This window comes from Misgurnus anguillicaudatus, chromosome 11 (genome assembly GCF_027580225.2).
Source record: "Misgurnus anguillicaudatus chromosome 11, ASM2758022v2, whole genome shotgun sequence".
NCBI lineage: Eukaryota > Metazoa > Chordata > Actinopteri > Cypriniformes > Cobitidae > Misgurnus > Misgurnus anguillicaudatus.
Genome location: NC_073347.2, coordinates 28,250,742 through 28,263,905, shown reverse-complemented (window position 1 = coordinate 28,263,905; position 13,164 = coordinate 28,250,742). Strand labels below are relative to the sequence as shown.

The 13,164-nt window shown below is 37.1% G+C and overlaps 1 protein-coding gene across 1 annotated transcript in view; it reads left to right on the top strand.

Annotated features, from left to right (window-relative positions):
* syne2b (spectrin repeat containing, nuclear envelope 2b) overlaps positions 1-13,164 on the top strand; it is a 191,307-nt gene that overhangs the window by 3,066 nt on the left and 175,077 nt on the right. The window contains exons 3-18 of the mRNA XM_073873482.1: positions 744-805; positions 2,175-2,270; positions 4,174-4,251; positions 4,346-4,438; positions 4,563-4,759; positions 4,875-5,074; positions 5,156-5,256; positions 6,218-6,301; positions 7,580-7,657; positions 8,153-8,266; positions 9,686-9,823; positions 10,770-10,934; positions 11,242-11,354; positions 11,459-11,627; positions 11,736-11,832; positions 12,340-12,539. Coding sequence (XP_073729583.1) covers positions 744-805; positions 2,175-2,270; positions 4,174-4,251; positions 4,346-4,438; positions 4,563-4,759; positions 4,875-5,074; positions 5,156-5,256; positions 6,218-6,301; positions 7,580-7,657; positions 8,153-8,266; positions 9,686-9,823; positions 10,770-10,934; positions 11,242-11,354; positions 11,459-11,627; positions 11,736-11,832; positions 12,340-12,539 — 1,985 coding nt within the window. The remainder of the gene's footprint in view (positions 1-743; positions 806-2,174; positions 2,271-4,173; positions 4,252-4,345; positions 4,439-4,562; positions 4,760-4,874; positions 5,075-5,155; positions 5,257-6,217; positions 6,302-7,579; positions 7,658-8,152; positions 8,267-9,685; positions 9,824-10,769; positions 10,935-11,241; positions 11,355-11,458; positions 11,628-11,735; positions 11,833-12,339; positions 12,540-13,164) is intronic.

The following is a 13,164-nucleotide window of genomic DNA, read 5'->3' as shown; positions in this document are numbered from 1 at the left end:
AGAGTCACTGCAGGCTTGTGGTGCGAGATCAGATTTGTCTTGCAGGATTGGCAGCAATAGTGACGATCACAGACTTGACGTTTCTGTTTGAGAAAGAGTTTTTAACTTGAACAAAGAACAGGGCTGGATGTAGGATTAAGGTAGTTTGGAATAAGGCAATACTTTCCTGCAGCTTTTGTATTGTAAGAAATTGTAAGGTGTTGGTTAGGAAAAGTACAGAAAGAAAAGGATTGTGGAAAAATGAAGAAACAAGATCTTCATGCAGCTGATGACCTCAATGACTTTGTGGAACTTTATAACGGTAAACATAATGGTTATAATTACATACGTGGGTGTATGTTTAAAGTTGTGTATGTTAACATGAATGTGGACCACGTGCAAATCATTAATAATTGATTCATAAATTTGTTCTCAAATCACATCCAGTTTTATATAGTATGCAAATATTCTTCAACAGACCTTGACATATAACTTGTCAGAGTTTATTTTATTGATGTCATGACTTTATTTTGGATAGTATGTAATTCCAGTATCGCAGTAAAATGGATCAACCGGACCAGTGTGTTATAATACTCTCCAAAAATGCGGAACATGACTGCACCTATCTTGGTTATTCATGTATGAGATCTAATTTTAGATCATGTGAAGTTATGTGATTTAATACCGCAGATTTAATACCTGTGTTCAGTCACTGCTGTTCTTGTTGGTGTCTTATGATGTTCTCCTGTCCATTATGCCCTCAGTGGAGCAAGAACAGATTCAGAAGCGAACCTTCACCAACTGGATCAATGCCCAACTCTCCAAGGTGAGGGACAACTTTTCACAGCTTAAAACACTCGGGTGGTTTCCCAGACAGGGATTAGATTAGTCCTAGACCAAAATAAATGTAAGAGCTGTCCAAACTGAAAACATCTTGCCCTGACATATCTTAAAATACATCAGTGCCCTTTGTTTTCCCTCACAATGCACACAAGTAATGTTTTAGTAAGGCATGTTTGGTAAAACTAGTTATATTTTATAATTAAACTAAGACATAGTCCTGGTTTAAGATAATCCCTGTCTGGAAAACCACCCCTATATGTGATATCTTACAGTATATGTATGTAAAGTATATGCATGCAGCTAAAATAGAAACGTACTATAACGATTTGCATTTGATAAACACAAAATGTAATCAAAATCAAAAAGTTTGTTGTAGTCATTCCCTCTTGTTCTCGAATAGCATTGGGGGAGTTGAGGGGTGGGCAGCGGGTAAATATAATTTCCTCATACACGGCCTGGGACTAAAAGACAGACAGCAACAGGAGTTACCAAACGCACACTCATAAATACCTATATTCACACATGCACACACACACACCCCCACAGCTACTTATAAAGTGAACAGATGACACAACCAATTCATCAAGCTTTATGTCTCGCAGGCAAGCACATGTGAAATACATGTATGTTAAATACACCTGGTTAATAAATTATAATGAACAAATTACCAATTTGATTCCTCAAATAATTTTTTTTAAATAACAATATAATGTTTTTACCCATGCAGCAACATTTTATGTAAATGTTATCTGTGTAAATACAAAGTACAGAGTCCACATAAGCTTGTCTGAATTTCTACTTTAAATATTACTTGTTAAAACAGATCAAAAAGTACAGTTTTAAGTGAAATGGCAATATTTAAAGGAACAGTATGTAGGATTGTGGCCAAAACTGGTATTGCAATCACAAAACTTGTGGCTAAAACTGGTACTGCAATCACACAACTGGTGGCCAATAAACAACATAATAACATAAACATCAGTTGAGGGCTGCACCTCCACTTTTTAAATGACAATATCCTGACCAGACCACTGTTGTGAGTGATATAAGTATTTAAAATGAAAATGATTTCTTAATGTCTAGTGACATATCAGGGCCATTTTATGATTACTTGAAATAAATGTCTTACATACTGTTCCTTTAAGAAATGCATTAAGTCCGGCAACTTATTCCCAAATTACATTTTACATTTTAATGAAATGAAATAATCTTCATTTGCATAATGCAACACAGTACATATGTTCATTTTTTAATGTCAGTATCTAATGTGACCTAGACACTCATGCAGTATATATTGTAGATTCATCTTGTGCTTATTGTGTTTCATATGTGATCATTCATTCTGTGTTAAGAGGAGGCCTCCGATTGCAGTGCATGATCTTTTCAATGATCTCAGAGATGGAGGCAGATTATTGGACCTGCTGGAGGTGATGAGTGGTCAGAGAATGGTGGGTGTATTACCTTACTCACTGATGGTTAAACCTTCCCAAGGCTGTTTAACACTCATTTGTAAAATCTAGAAAACAGGGTGGCAGTTGTCTTTTATATTGTATATTCTTAAAAATAAAGGTGTTAAAAGGTTCTTCACAGCAATGCCATTACCATTTTTGTTCCTTAAAGAACCATTCAGTCAAAGAAACAAGCTTTTTTATTCTAATTTTTTTTTAAACTGAAAGGTTCTTTGGTTTTTTATGAAACAATTCAACGAAAAATGGCTCTTCTATGGCAGGGGTTTTCTAACTGCGAGTTGGGACCCACTTGTTGCACAGTGGTATAATGTGGGTCAGGCAAAGTCGCTTTGCTGTAGTTGGGAATGATGCAAAAACAAGTTTAGTCCAATTAATGACTAGCAATTAAAATATGATATACCATCAATTATTTATTTCAATAAAGGATTAGTCAATTTTCTTTAAAAAAATCCAGATAATTTATTCACCACCATGTCATCCAAAATGATGTCTTTCTTTGTTCCGTCAAGAAGAAATTATGTTTTTTGAGGAAAACATTTTAGGACTTTTCTCATTTTAATGGACTTTAATGGACCCCAACACTTAACAGTTTTAATGCAGTTTAAAATTGCAGTTTCAAAGGACTCTACATGATCCCGAACGAGGCATAAGGGTCTTATCTAGCGAAACGATTGTCATTTTTGGCAAGAAAAATGCACTTTTAAACCACAACTTCTCGTTCCTCCGGTCGTGTGACGCGCCAGCACGACCTCACGTAATACGTCATCACGTCAAGAGGTCACGGATGACGTATACGAAACTACGCCCCAGTGTTTACAAGTGTGGAGAAAGAGGACCGTTCTGACGTAGTTGTATGTGGAATGATACTAATTAATGCCTTTGTGTCAGTTTATTGTTTAAAATGGTCCCCAAATGTGAGTTTCATATATGTAACACGTGACCTTTCTACGTCATTACGCAATTATGTGAGGTCGTGCTGGCTCGTCACACAGCCAGATGAAGACGAGAAGTTGTGGTTTAAATTGTGGTGCATATTTTTTCGCTATATTGTTTCGCTAGAAAAGACCCTTATGCCTCGTTTGGGATTGTTTAGAGTCCTTTGAAACTGTAAATTTAAACTGAATTAAAACTGTTAAGTGTTGGGGTCCATTAAAGTCCATTAAAATTAGAAAAATCCTGGAATGTTTTCCTCAAAAAACATAATTTTTTCTCAACTAAACAAAGAAAGACATCAACATTTTGGATGACATGGTGGTGAGTAAATTATCTGGATTTTTTTGTTTTTAAGAAAATTGACTAATCCTTTAATAAAATGATAAGGAAAATTAAAACTACTATAGATCATACATATTTGAGGGGGTCGCAAAATAAAGTTATAGTTTGGGAACCACTGGTCTTTGGCATCGTGAGCACCTTTATCTTTAACAGTGTAAAGACATATGCATTCAAATATATAAATACACATATAAATACACAAATTGTATAATAAAATGTAATGTTACATTAAAAAATTATGGGTTATTTTCAGTCCAGCTCTGGGTTCAAAGAGACGAGCTAACCAACTGGGTTGTAATTTAACATATGTTTGGTTGTTTTAACCCATTGTTGGGTCAAATGTTAACATTTTATGGGTTAATTTATCTGGGTTATAATTTAACCCAATGGTTGCTATTTAAGTGTAAAAAATATGATGAATATAATATTATGTATTTCACACAATTGTATTTCACATTCACTTTAAATATTACAGGAAATGTACCGATAAACCAGTTGGTTAGTTTTGGAACTAGACATTCTGATAATTTTTCAACTTTTAAAATGTACATTGAATGATTTGTAAGGTGCCTTGGATAAGTGTCTGTGTAAATGAAATGTGTTTCAGAGCCGGGAGAAAGGAAGGGGGACGTTTCAGCACAGATCAAACGTCGAGAAAGCACTGGCGTTTCTCAAGAGAAAATCGGTAAGATGCAAATGGTTTAACTGGAAATGGTTGTTCTGTAAAATGCATTAACCTCGGCACTAACCATAACCTCTGTGTTTTTTATGTTTTGCAGATAAAACTGGTCAACATTAATGTCTCAGATATCATGGATGGGAAGCCTTCCATCATTCTGGGTCTGATCTGGACCATCATCATGCACTTCCATGTAAGATTGATATGAACCAAAGTTGGGTCAAATCAGCACTCAACACAAGAAACAAGACAATCCTGATGAGTTATACATTAATGGAAGTTTACATATGATTATTCTTTTTGCTCTTCTATCCTAGATTGAAGAGCTAGCAAGCACATTGTCCTTTAGTTCTCGGCAGTCGTCTATGGAGTCGTTGGCAAGTTTGGACTCTCGTTCGACAAGCAGCAGTGCCCGCAGCAGTCCAGTGCCACCCCGTGGTTCGCCCTTGCATGCCCGTTTTCGTGTTTCTGCCAAGAAAGCCCTTCTGCTGTGGGTGAGAGAGCAATGCCACAGGTGATTAACATAAATCTGCCGTCGGGAATACATTTCAAGGAACAGCTTTGTGTTGACCAATTTCCTAATTTTAGTTGATTGACAGTCTGATGTAAAACCATTCTGTCTCTTTCAGGGCTGGTTGTACTCTGAATGTGAAGGATTTTAAGGGGAGCTGGAGAAGTGGGGTGGTGTTTTTGGCGATACTTCATGCTCTAAGGCCCAACTCAGTTAATCTGACTAGAGCCCGAACCAGAACCAACAGACAAAACCTGGAAGAGGCTTTTCAAATCGCTGAAAGAGAACTTCACATACCCAGACTGTTAGATCCAGCCGGTGAGTATGCAGTAAACAGTGTACTGGATTGTTATTTATTACCATATGACATAAAGTTATAAAACAGTTTTTGTATTGCAGATGTCGATGTTAGGGACCCAGATGAGAAATCTATTATGACGTATGTTGCTCAGTTTCTGCAGTACTCAAAAGAAACTCCTGTTTCTGATGAGGAAACACAGGTAAGTCATACACAAAGAAATATTTGCACTTTAAATAAACTTAGAGGAATACAGGAGTTCACCCAAAAATAAAAATGATGTCATCATTTACAGACCCTCATGTTATTTTAAACCTGTATGAGTTTCTTTATTTTGTGAATAAAAAGATATTTCAATAAATGTTGGTAACCTCATAGTTGATGGTTCCCATTGACTTCCATAGTAGGGAAAACAAATACTATGGAAGCGAATGGGCATATTTTGTGTTCAACTGATTAAAGAAACTCATACAGGTTTAGAACAACTTAAGCGTGAGTAAAGTATGACAGAATTTTCATTTTTGGTTGAACTATCCCTTTAAAGGTGCAGTTGACAGTTTCTTGACAGAAATGCAAAATAATATACAAAACTATATTATCAGGGGTGTATAATGACCTTTCATAATGAACCGTAATGTTTTTATTACCTTAGAATGAGACATTTTTATCTACATACGCCGAGGGTCCCCTTACATGGAAGTCGCCATTTTGTGCCACCATGTTCTACAGAAGCTCTTAACGGACAAACTTTTTTATGAAGTTGTCTCCAATGATGACATATTTGTCCTGTGTCGGCTACCGTAGCTTCTCTATGCGTTTCAAAAGCAAGGGGTGAGCTGTGAACTGAGCTGTTTTTGCAACCTCACAACTAGATAATGCTTAAATTTACACACTGCACCTTTAAATGAATCAAGTTCGATTATATTTTAAGGATGACTTTTTTCGTGTCCTTTTAAATAATTTTTATCAGTGGCTTTCATCCTTTTAGATTTTATTCTATTTGTGAGGACATTTTCAGACATTTGTGCTACATTTATTTTCCTTTTAACGTCTCACATTTTAAATTAAAATGCTCACATGACTCTCTTTATATGTTTACATGTCTTTCACTTCTCTTCTGTATATTTTCTTTATCTTTTCTCCTCTCGGGTGCGGTGCTTTAGTATCTCAGTTCTCCACAGTGCCTCTCTCCTGTCAATCTGCCATCTGACTTTACTCCATCTATAGCTGCATCACCTCTAAGACAGGTATTTTACGGTCTTTCTGATTCAAATCAAGGCATTTCAGCATCTGTAATTTTTCTTTCTAAATAATTTAGTGTGGTATTGGGTGTGTCAATACATTCTTTTCCTTGGTGCCAGGATGAGCAATAAATGTCAATCAATATTATGTAAGGAGGTTGATTCAGGTTTGTCTGAGTCGTTGGTACGGCAGTTTGCTGACATGTGGGTGAGAGTGATACTACTATCAATCACTCATAATTCCTTGGTTTTGACATTGTTTAAAGGAAAACACCATCATTTTTTTACATTCTACCATGTTCCCACCTCAACCCAGACAAATCAACACATACCCACCCTTTTTCAATGCGTGCACTTAATCTTTGTACAGTACCTTGTGAATGTGTTAGCATTTAGCCTAGCCCCATTCATTTCTTAGGATCCAAACAGGGATGAATTTAGAAGCCACCAAACACTTCCATGTTTTCCCTATTTAAAGACTTACATGAGTAGTTACATGTGTAAGTATGGTGGCACAAAATAAATGTGGCGATTTTTTAAGTCGATAAAAAATGAGAACTATTTTGTATGGTGGAAGAGCACTTAGTTTGCAGCACTTCAACTTCGGGTCCAGTAATATTGACGGAAGCTTGTGGTCGAAGTGCTGTAAACTAACATGGAAGTGTTTGGTGGCTTCTAAATTCATCCCTGTTTGGATCCTAATGAATGAATGGGGCTAGGCTAAATGCTAACACATTCACAACGCGCTGTACAAAGATTAAGTGCATGCATTGAAAAAGATAGATATTTATAAATTTGTCTAAGTTGAGGTAAGATCATAGTAAAATATTGCAAAACGGTGGTGTTTTCCTTTAAACCAAATCATAGGATCTCATTCTGTCTCTGTGTTTAAACTCATTGGTTTTTACCTGAGATTAGTTTGTTTAAGGGTTTTTTTCTCTCTAGGACTTTTCCCACAGGCTTTTTCCTCCTAGGAGTTTTTTTTCCGCTTTACTCTGCTTCTTATATTGTCTGTCAGATTTACTGTGTTCTCCTCCTTTTTAATGTAAAGCTGCTTTGAAACAATAAAACAATTGTGAAAAGCGCTATATAAATAAAATTGAATTGAATTAAAGTTTAGTGGAAAATCAGACATTATCTTAAAATGCACTATAATAATATGATTACTGTTCAATACTACAATACTCGAATTTCAATACTGATAAATATGTTGAAGTATGTTGTCTGCAAGACTAAAAATTATGAAGGCAATGGTCACCTTACATTTTTAACTTTTCTGATCAGGCCCACCTGCTAATACCCTGTCCAATCAAATCAGCCCCTACTTCATCACCTGAGCCAGCTAGAGCAGCTGTCCCTGGGGTAAAAAATCAACCCCCTTGACCCTTAAGATAACCCCTCTCAGTAACCATTTATTTGCATGCGTAATGTGCTGATGACATCATTATCTTTCAATTATAAAGATAATCCAATAGCTATTACAGAGCTAATCCATTAAACCAGCCTTTATAGAAATAATACCTGAAATTAAAGAGATTATCTACTAGACCTAATATAAGACTCATGGTACTTTACGGGAGCTTTTTAATTATACACATGCTGTGTAATTTTATTAACATTTCACACAGGATACTCATGCTACACTACTACAAATACTAAACTTTTGTTGTTTTAGTGTTTACTGTGTATTATATGAATGACTTCTGCACAGTTTTAATCCAAATTTAATTTACATTAATCCTAATTGTTAAAAAATGTTTTGTCTGTTGAAAACTTTTACAGCAATACAATAAACAACAAAATAAACAATGAAAGAAGGAATTCTTTAATTATTTTTTCATTTCTTTACCTTTCTAGTCATCAGCCAATCAGAAGGCTCAGGAGGTCACATGCTGGTTGGTTCAGGCCTATCAGGAGCTAATAGAAGGGTGGGACTCCACCGAGGGGGAGAGCTATGCTGAGAGATACCACGTAAGATCTGAATGTCAATAAATGTCTTGTGTAAAAAGTTTAGACTTTCAACCTCAAAGCTTTGTCACAGTCAAATGTAAACACGCCATGCAATATTATTTGATATATCTAGCTGATTAAAGCTAGGTTGATGTCAGGTCAGGTAAATCGTTTACCCCCGAACGCACCAGTTAAATGTCCACGCTATTAACTCTAACTTAAACAAACCACTACATAAAAAATCATACGATTTTTTGCAAGGGACACTTAAAGCACTTGTTGGCGGTGTTAAATTTACTGATTTATCCCACTTCTCAATTAAAAGGTTTATAAGACTAAGGGGCGGTTTCCCGGACAGAGATTAGACTAGTCCTAGACTAGAACAAATGTAAGAGCTGTCCAAACTGAAAACAACTTGCACTGACATATCTTAAAATACATCAGTGCCCTTTGGTTAGCCTTAAAATGCATGCCAGTAATGTTTTTAGTATTGCATGTTTGTTAAAACTAGTTATATGACCTAATTTTATTAAAGCAACACTATGTAGTTTCCATGTAAAAATGACTTACAGCTCCCCCATGTGGTTGAAAAGTGCAACAGTGCCTAGTATCAGACACTCTTCTGCAGGCAGGGGGAGGGGCGGGGCTGTGTTTCCTACCCTCCACCGCCACTTTCAGAGTGTGCTTGTAGCAGCTAGGAGGCTGCTCAGGTTGCAGCAACAGTACAATTTGTCCAGTTAAAAGTTGTTCTATCACTGAAATAATTTAAGAGACATTATTTAAAGGTAAAAAACTACATAGTGTTGCTTTAAGTCCTAGTCCTGACTTAAGCTAATCCCTGTCAGGGAAACCACCCCTAAATGTTTAAAATATTTAGCAAGATCCCATCTGACTTTTCTATAGCATAGACAACTATGCACACAAAATATTTGTCTGCCCATGGTTGGTAAACCTACTGTTTGCTGGGGCGTTTCAACCCACATATTGGGTGGTTTCAACCCATGGTTGGTTAACCGCAACTCAGTGTACAGTAGGTTTGTTTAAAACCCATCCATTGGGTTTGTCCATACTTCACGCAACCATGGGTTGAAACAACCCAGCAGTGTGTATTTAAGTAAGAAGTAGCCTTTATTTTATTTTTTGCCATATGATCTCATCACACCCACTACAGAACAACTATTATTTTAGTTGTACTGTATTTCTACTGTACAGTTACTTTAATAATCCACAATGTAGTGTTGCGATACATATTTACTGTACACAGATGCAAACCTTTACATAAACCTTTATAACGTCTAACTAGTCTAGTAACTTTTGTATTATGTTTTGTTGTGTTGCCCTTATTTATACTGACTGTTTCAGGACAATTCATATTTGCACTGGTTTTACTGTAGGCTATGTGACGATTTTTGTGTTAATGTTTATTTATTAATGTTTCAGGTTTTCCATACCTTCATTGTGTCCTTTAATGAGCAGCGGCGGCCTGTGATGCCATTACTAACAGCAATGAAGAGAACACCTCAGCTTAGCGCGGAGCAGAAAGCTCTCCGACAGGCCTGGGACACACTCGCTGAGAAGGTTAGCATACATTAACTTTTTAATACGTTTTGATTTCTTTATTTTGTGCTGAAATAAAAGAAGATTATACATATTACAAATTAAGAGAAATATTGCAAATGTCTGAATGGTTGCTCTTGGCTCTTAAGACAAAATAATGCTTCCTCGTTTGTAAAGTTACTTTGGATAAAGGCATTAAAGGTGCATTGAGTAACTTTTGGAAGGATCTCACATAAATTATTATGATAATCTGATATAATGTGTATAAAGATCTTACAAAATGAATATCTTAAAATTAGCTGTTTTTATCTACATACATCGGTGGTCCCCTTACATGAAAGTCGCCATTTTGCACTGCCATGTTTCTACAGTAGCCCTAAACAAAGTGCTCTATTTGCTCTGTTTTGTCACTACGTCGTCTCATGCTGCATTCACACCAGCCGCGGTAGAGGGGTCAAGCGTGAGTGATTTCAATGTTTAGTCACGAGAAATTTGAACTTTGGCGGAAAACGGCCCGCGTTAACCAATCAGGAGCTTGCTCTAGTAGTGACATGTTTACAGGAGACGAGCAGATCGCAGAAGCCCCTCCTATGATGCGAATTTCCGCGTGAATGTCTCGATGACTAGAATTTCATGCGCGGCTTTCATGCGTGAATGAAGCTAGTAAACTCAAACTGTTCAAGCGGCAAACTAGGCGCAGTTGACGCCTTAAACTGGCTGGTGTGAACTCACGGTCGGACGATGACCTGTTTCTTCTATGGCGGTGAGGGAGGGGTGAGCTGTGGACTGAGCCGTTGGTTGAAATTTACAATCTCACCGCTAGATGCCACTAAAAATCTACACAGTGGACCTTTATATCTAAATGGATGAACCTACACCTTTGTATATAAAAGTACATAGAGGTTTTTATACATTCAAATATTGTTCTGCTTAACACTGTGGTGTGTACTGTATGTGCATTGTGTAGCTGCACGAGTATAAAATAGAGCTGGACCTCAGTCTTCCATCCCCGCTGGACACTGTGGGTCGCTGGTTGTTGCGTATTGAAGAAGTTTTATCTACTGAAGAGGACGATTCGCTGGATCATGCCCGAGCTGCGGAAGAGGCCCGCGAGAAACTTGAACTCCTAAAGGTTTAACTTGCTGTTCTAGTAGTTAATACCATTATGACTGGCATTATCAATATCTATTTTTAGTAATTTGACAGATAATAATTTAATCAGTTTGACCATGTAAGATTACATGCAGTGGGGGATGTCTGGTCCCCCATGCATCAGCATTTATCAAGTGCACATTTTAATTAAATTACAGTTTGTGTAAAAAAATCAATTAATTGAATTACCATAAAGCCCTAAAATACAGTATGCTGTTATTAATGAGAATAAAATGAACTATTGTTATGTACTGTATGCTTATTTCTGCTTATTTCTATAACTGCAGGTGTGTTTGGAGGAGATGCCAAACAATTTCAAGAGGTTTAGCGCGTTTCCAAACACAGATGAATTTGGGGAGACATTGGTACCGAAAGATAAGATGGATGAGATAAAGAGAAGGTTTGTTTAATTAGACAAAAAGTCACTTGGGAAATGAAACAAACAAGGAATTTGTTAAAAAGTGTACTCTACTTTTACTGTTAATGTATATGTCCATTTTCCAGGTTCACCAGTGTCCGTGTAACAGCCAAATATCACAGTATTAAGCTGGAGTATCAAGAGCGAAGGCACACAGTGTTGGACCTGCTGAGTCAACTTAACATTAAATTGCGTTCTTGGAAAAGAGCCTACATTTCCCAGGAGTCTGTTCATGTGCTGATGCAGGACTGGAATGTGAGTGAGAATTTTGTTGCAGAGGAAAATATGACTATAATTGTCAAATAATGCTGTTTGGTGTAAACAAGCAAGTGAAAGGAAACATTACAATTGATGCTCTTTTAGGAGACTGTGAACAAACAGGAGCTGACCTCTTTGCTGGATGGAGCCCTTCGTAGACTCAAACAAATCGCCAGCAAATACACCAGCAAGGCTGCTTTGGGTAAAACAAATGTGCTTCACATGAGGAGTGCTATTTATATGAGTTTGTGCCTATGTAGATTAAGTTAAAGGAACACTGTGTAGTTTCCATGTAAAAATGACTTACATCTCCCCCATGTGGTTGAAAAGTGCAACAGTGCCTGGTATCAGACACTCTTCTGCAGGCAGGGGGAGGGGCGGGGCTGTGTTTCCTACCCTCCACCGCCACTTTCAGAATGTGCTTGTAGCAGCTAGGAGGCTGCTCGGGTTGCAGCAACAGTACAATTTGTCCAGTTAAAAGTTGTTCTATCACTGAAATAATTTTAGAGACATTATTTAAAGGTAAAAAACTACATAGTGTTGCTTTAAGATGCTGCTAAAAAAGTTAGAAAGCTTGTTTCAATGTCATTTAAATGGTCATATAAGAAACAGTGTCACTTTAGCGTTGAAATTGTTCTTTACCTTGATATTATTTTGTAAAAAGTGTTGTTTAGTTAAGCAATTAACAATTATTGATTTGATCCTACAGCTGAAAACTCCGGTCAGGTGAATCGTCAGGTGTCTGAATTGGAAGCGGATGTGGCAGCGACTCTGGAGGGTGTACGGATGGTGAAGGGAACTATTGGACGTGTGCTTGGGGCGTGGGACTCTTACTGTGACACGTACACATCACTCTACGCGTGGATGGAGCAGGGGCCACATGGTCACCGACACGGACAGATATCAGAGGTGAACAGACTTGCGTGTACATTGAGAAAAGATGCGCATGGACCCTACATTATCTTGGCTTTATCTAATAAAGGGGACATATCTTGAAAATCTGTTTAAGTGCTATAATTGGGTCCCCAGTGCTTGTATCAACCTAGGAAATGTGAAAAAGATCAACCCAGTAGCTTAGTTTCAGTAAACTATTCTCTGCAAGTATGTGAAAAAATAGCTCATTGAAATTTGGCTCCCCTTGTGATGTCAGAAGGGGATAATACCGCCCCCTTAATCTGCACTATCCAACCATGGCACTGCCATTTAGTGCAGAGATCAGCTCATTTGCATTTAAGATGACACACTCAAAAACGACAAATTTTTGCTCAGACCTACAAAGTGGTAATTTTAACATGCTATAATAAATGATCTATATGTATATTGAGCTAAAACTTCACATATGTACTCTGGGGACACCAAATATTTTTTTTTACATTTAAAAAAGTCTTGTGAAATGTCCCCTTTAAAAGTTTCAGGTGTGTTTGTGCCATTAGCATCACCAAACAGAATTGCAAAAAACAGTAACTTAATGATCTGATTAAACGAAGGTGGCCAAACAGATACAATAGTGCCATCCTAGACTCACACTATTTGT